Source organism: Camelina sativa, chromosome 13 (assembly GCF_000633955.1).
Source record: "Camelina sativa cultivar DH55 chromosome 13, Cs, whole genome shotgun sequence".
NCBI classification, from domain to species: Eukaryota; Viridiplantae; Streptophyta; class Magnoliopsida; order Brassicales; family Brassicaceae; genus Camelina; species Camelina sativa.
The window spans coordinates 7,886,589-7,891,119 of record NC_025697.1 but is presented as its reverse complement, the minus strand read 5'-3'; the positions used below and the strand labels follow the sequence as shown (position 1 = coordinate 7,891,119).

Here is a 4,531-nt window from a genome sequence, read left to right as displayed (position 1 = left end):
AATGTCTGTCATTTGACTTTTAGGTCAGTGCGTCATATGAGCAATCTCTGGTTGACGCTCGGAAGCTTATTGAGAAAGAGATGGAGAGGTTTAAAATTTGTGAGAAAGAGACTAAGACAAAAGCCTTCTCCAAGGAAGGACTGGGTCAGCAACCTAAAACTGTATGAATTTTTCTCCACTTTTTCGCTGCATTATTTACATTTTCCCATAACTAATTATATAAAATTGAAGTGTTCGAACTCCAAATAATTGCTAGGGAAGATCTGTTTAGTCTTTGCTTCTACTGTTCATGTGAATCTCATTAAGGAAATTTGTCATGCATTGTTCAGACTGCCAATTTATATAGCAAAATACTCGCGGTCAACTTTTTGTACAAGCAGTGTAGTGGAAGCTGTTTTTTGCTCATGTTTATGTGAGATGTTGGACAAGGAAGTATCAATGAAAATTTTTCTAGATATAAACAATATTTTCTTCTAACACAGCATTAAGTTTCTAGCAAAACATTCTGGTTTTGTGAAATCTTTTGGGAATTCCTGGGTGGTTATATATATTAGTGAAAACTCTTTTTGGCATTCAGGCTACTGATTTTGTCAGCTTCATGTTTTATAGGATCCAAAAGAAAAAGCAAAGTCAGAGACAAGGGATTGGTTGAACAATGTGGTAAGTTGTTTTGGCGTGTTCGTGCCTTTTTTATTGAATCTTGAACCCTTCCTTGACTGAAACGTCAAAGAAGAGTAATGTTAATGGTGTTTTTGAAATATGGTTGATACTTGATATGCCAGGGACTCTAGGTAGTTTGGTCCTTGTGGATCATCTTCAATCAGTGCTGTAGCTGATCGTTACTTATTTTCTTGCTTTTGATAGGTGAGTGAACTTGAGTCGCAGATTGATAGCTTTGAAGCTGAGTTGGAAGGACTATCTGTCAAAAAAGGAAAGACAAGACCACCCAGATTGGTAAGATCTGAAAAATATGCATTGGTATGCAAATGCTGTAATTTCTGTTCTCGTGGTGAATCATGTCATTTGGCTTGTTTTCCTCTTTCAGACTCATCTTGAGACATCTATTACAAGGCACAAGGATCACATAATAAAGTTGGAACTGATCTTGAGGCTTCTGGACAATGATGAATTAAGTCCAGAACAAGTAAATGACGTCAAAGATTTTCTGGACGATTATGTGGAACGAAATCAGGTCTGTTATATCTATAACCTGGAATATTTGCATGTATGCTGATATTATCTTTGATTGTGTTTAACTTTCCTGTATCTAGGATGATTTTGACGAATTCAGTGATGTCGATGAGCTCTATAGCACGTTGCCACTAGATGAGGTAGAGGGTCTTGAAGATCTAGTTACTGCTGGCCCCCTTGTAAAGGTGATTTTTTTTGCAATATCTCTATTTGCATAATTTCACCTCTCTATGGAAACAGGAAATGCTGTATCTGTCTGGCGAAAAGAGTGCAGAAATTCAGGAATCTATTTGGTGTTCATGACATTTTCTCTGTAACTACCAATCATCTAGCGATAGATTAAGAACTAACATGACTTGCATGTTTCAGGGTACTCCTTTGAGCATGAAGAGTTCTTTGGCAGCGACAGCATCTCAAGTTCGGGTAAGTATTCGTATATCTCTTTGCTTGAATTATTGTTATTATTATTTTTTTTATAATAAGTTTCTCTATTATTGCGTTGTTTCAGAGCATAAGTTTGCCAACTCATCATCAGAGTACTTCTCAAGATAAAACAGAGGATACGTCTTTACCAGATAGCAACGCTGAGACGGTTCCGAGAACCCCTCCCCCAAAGAATGGCGCAGGCCTTCACTCAGCACCATCAACACCTGCTGGGGGACGTCCAAGTTTGAACGTGCCTGCTAGTAATGTTCCAAATGCATCAGTTCCCTTGTCAACTTCTATTCCTGCTCAAATTTCCACAGAAAGCATGGGAAGTTTGTCTCCTGTGGCTGCCAAGGAAGAAGACGCAGCAACCTTGCTTTCTCGTAAACCACCCTCATCTGTTGCTGATGCTACATTAAGGGGCATTGGGAGAGTTAGTATCCCCAACCAGCCCCAACCAAGCCAGCCTCCGTCTCCAATTCCAGCTAACGGGTCTCGCATTAGTGCAACTTCAGCTGCTGAGGTTGCAAAGAGAAATATAATGGGAGTTGAGAGCAACATCCAACCTCTAACTTCTCCACTGAGCAAAATGGTATTGCCACCAACTGTGAAGGTTAATGAGGGAACTGTCTCTGATAGTAACCCTGGTGATGTTGCGGCTAGTATTGGTAGAGCTTTTTCACCATCTATTGTATCTGGTTCGCAGTGGAGGCCTGGTAGTCCCTTTCAGAATCAGAATGAAACGGTGCGTGTATTTAAGTTGGTACTTGGTTTCTCTCGTATTCTGGAATATATATGAGAAACAACTTCTGATTCTTTTAATGTGGGACCCGTTAATGTGGAACTCTGTGTAGAATTGGGTTTACACTCTAACATAATCCTAAGATGTATGCCTAGGGCTATACATCCCTTGTGCTTGGTTAAGGTTTACTGTTATGTTGTTTGTTAGTTTCTACTGTCTTCTTTTTCTCTATTAAGTACGCAAATGTTTTTGGCTTTTAGGTCCGTGGGAGAACTGAAATAGCACCCGATCAAAGAGAGAAATTTTTACAGAGGTTACAGCAAGTACAGCAAGGCCATGGTAACCTCTTAGGCATGCCTTCTCTATCTGGAGGAAACGAGAAGCAGTTTTCTTCACAACAGCAAAATCCTCTCTTACAGCAGGTAGCATATTTTGTTTGTATGTTGTGTACTTACCAGGGCTTGAGCACGTTCATTTTGAATTGTATGGAATAATCACATGCTTAATAGTACTCAAAATATTTCCATCATGATAAGAAATTATCTTTTCTAATCTGTTTGTCAGAGCTCTGCCATCTCTCCTCATGGAAGCTTGGGAAACGGAGTTCAGGCACCAGGTTTTAATGTCATGAACTCTGCCGCCTTACAGCAGCAGTCAAATGTAATGACTCAACAATTGGGTCACCAGTCTTCTGTTGCAGGTAAATTCACCGTCTGAATTATGGTATGACTGTGTATAGACACTATTTCAGGTTTTAGAAGTTATCTTACACAGTAACATAAGATTTATATTATTGATAGTCATTCTATTGTGAAGTTAAACCACTTTGTGAACGAGTTCTACACATAGTGGCAGTTACCTTTAAATCTTATAGTTGTTAGATTCGAGTTTTGATAGTACAGATGAAAAATATTCGCAATATAAGGGACCTGTTCTTGATGTTTGTACAGATGTAGACCATCCCAGAAATGATGATCAACCGCAGCAAAACTTACCTGATGATTCAACTTCCATAACAGCATCAAAAACAATTCCAAATGAGGATGATTCTAAAGTTCTATTTGATACCCCGGTATGCATTATATCTGTGCTCACCTTTACTAGTCGTTAGTATCTCTTTGAAATATATGATATATATGCTTTCCATCAGATAGTTTTTTAACAAAAAAATTAAGTGAGTAAAATTATTCTGTCTTTGTTGGTGTCGGTGAGTGTTTTGATGTGTCATTCCTTCACTTAAACTTCACATATGCTATTCAATAGTCAATGTAGTCTATGGGATACATATGATAATAGCTGTATTCTAGTTAACCAAGCAAATAATTAAGTATGGCCTCTTATCCTACCTACTTTGTTTTTTCTCTCTGTTTTATCTTCAGTCGGGAATGCCCAGCTACATGTTGGATCCAGTACAGGTATCTAGCGGTCCTGATTTCTCTCCTGGACAACCCATACAACCGGGTCAATCTTCAAGTAGCCTTGGGGTCATTGGTCGGAGAAGTAACTCTGAATTAGGAGCCATTGGTGACCCTTCAGCTTTAGGGCCAATGCATGATCAAATGCACAATCTTCATATGCTCGAAGCTGCTTTCTATAAACGTCCTCAACCCGCAGATTCAGAACGTCCTAGACCCTATACTCCGGTACACCATTCTTCTGAATTCTACTTAATAATATCCGCTTAAATTTCATATTGCCTATGATTTTGAACAGAGGAACCCAGCAATCACACCTTCAACATTTCCTCAAACACAAGCACCAATCATAAACAACCCTGTGCTCTGGGAACGTTTAGGCAGCGACGCTTATGGGACGGATACTTTGTTCTTTGCGTTTTACTATCAGCAGGTACCAAAATCTCAACGCTCTGTTCCATGCTTTTATCATGTATCTTCTTTTTCCTCACAGCACAGCCTTACCGGCTTTTTTCTTTTCCCTGGGTTTGTTTAGAACTCATATCAGCAATATCTAGCTGCAAAAGAGCTGAAGAAACAGTCGTGGAGATACCACAGAAAGTTCAACACTTGGTTTCAGAGACATAAAGAGCCAAAGATTGCAACCGATGAGTATGAACAAGGAGCTTATGTTTATTTCGATTTCCAAACCCCCAAAGATGAGAATCAAGAGGGAGGATGGTATGATCTGATTCATGTTTTCTGATCATCGATTGTT

The 4,531-nt window shown here is 39.1% G+C and overlaps 1 protein-coding gene across 1 annotated transcript in view; it reads left to right on the top strand.

Annotated features, from left to right (window-relative positions):
* Nucleotides 30–4,531, top strand: part of LOC104735877 (general negative regulator of transcription subunit 3) — a 5,682-nt gene continuing 1,180 nt past the window's right edge. Inside the window, exons 1-13 of the mRNA XM_010455745.1 lie at nt 30–161; nt 610–660; nt 865–954; nt 1,046–1,192; nt 1,272–1,376; nt 1,561–1,614; nt 1,700–2,362; nt 2,620–2,781; nt 2,924–3,059; nt 3,310–3,431; nt 3,739–4,002; nt 4,073–4,207; nt 4,310–4,494. Coding sequence (XP_010454047.1) covers nt 81–161; nt 610–660; nt 865–954; nt 1,046–1,192; nt 1,272–1,376; nt 1,561–1,614; nt 1,700–2,362; nt 2,620–2,781; nt 2,924–3,059; nt 3,310–3,431; nt 3,739–4,002; nt 4,073–4,207; nt 4,310–4,494 — 2,195 coding nt within the window. The 5' untranslated portion in view covers nt 30–80. The remainder of the gene's footprint in view (nt 162–609; nt 661–864; nt 955–1,045; nt 1,193–1,271; nt 1,377–1,560; nt 1,615–1,699; nt 2,363–2,619; nt 2,782–2,923; nt 3,060–3,309; nt 3,432–3,738; nt 4,003–4,072; nt 4,208–4,309; nt 4,495–4,531) is intronic.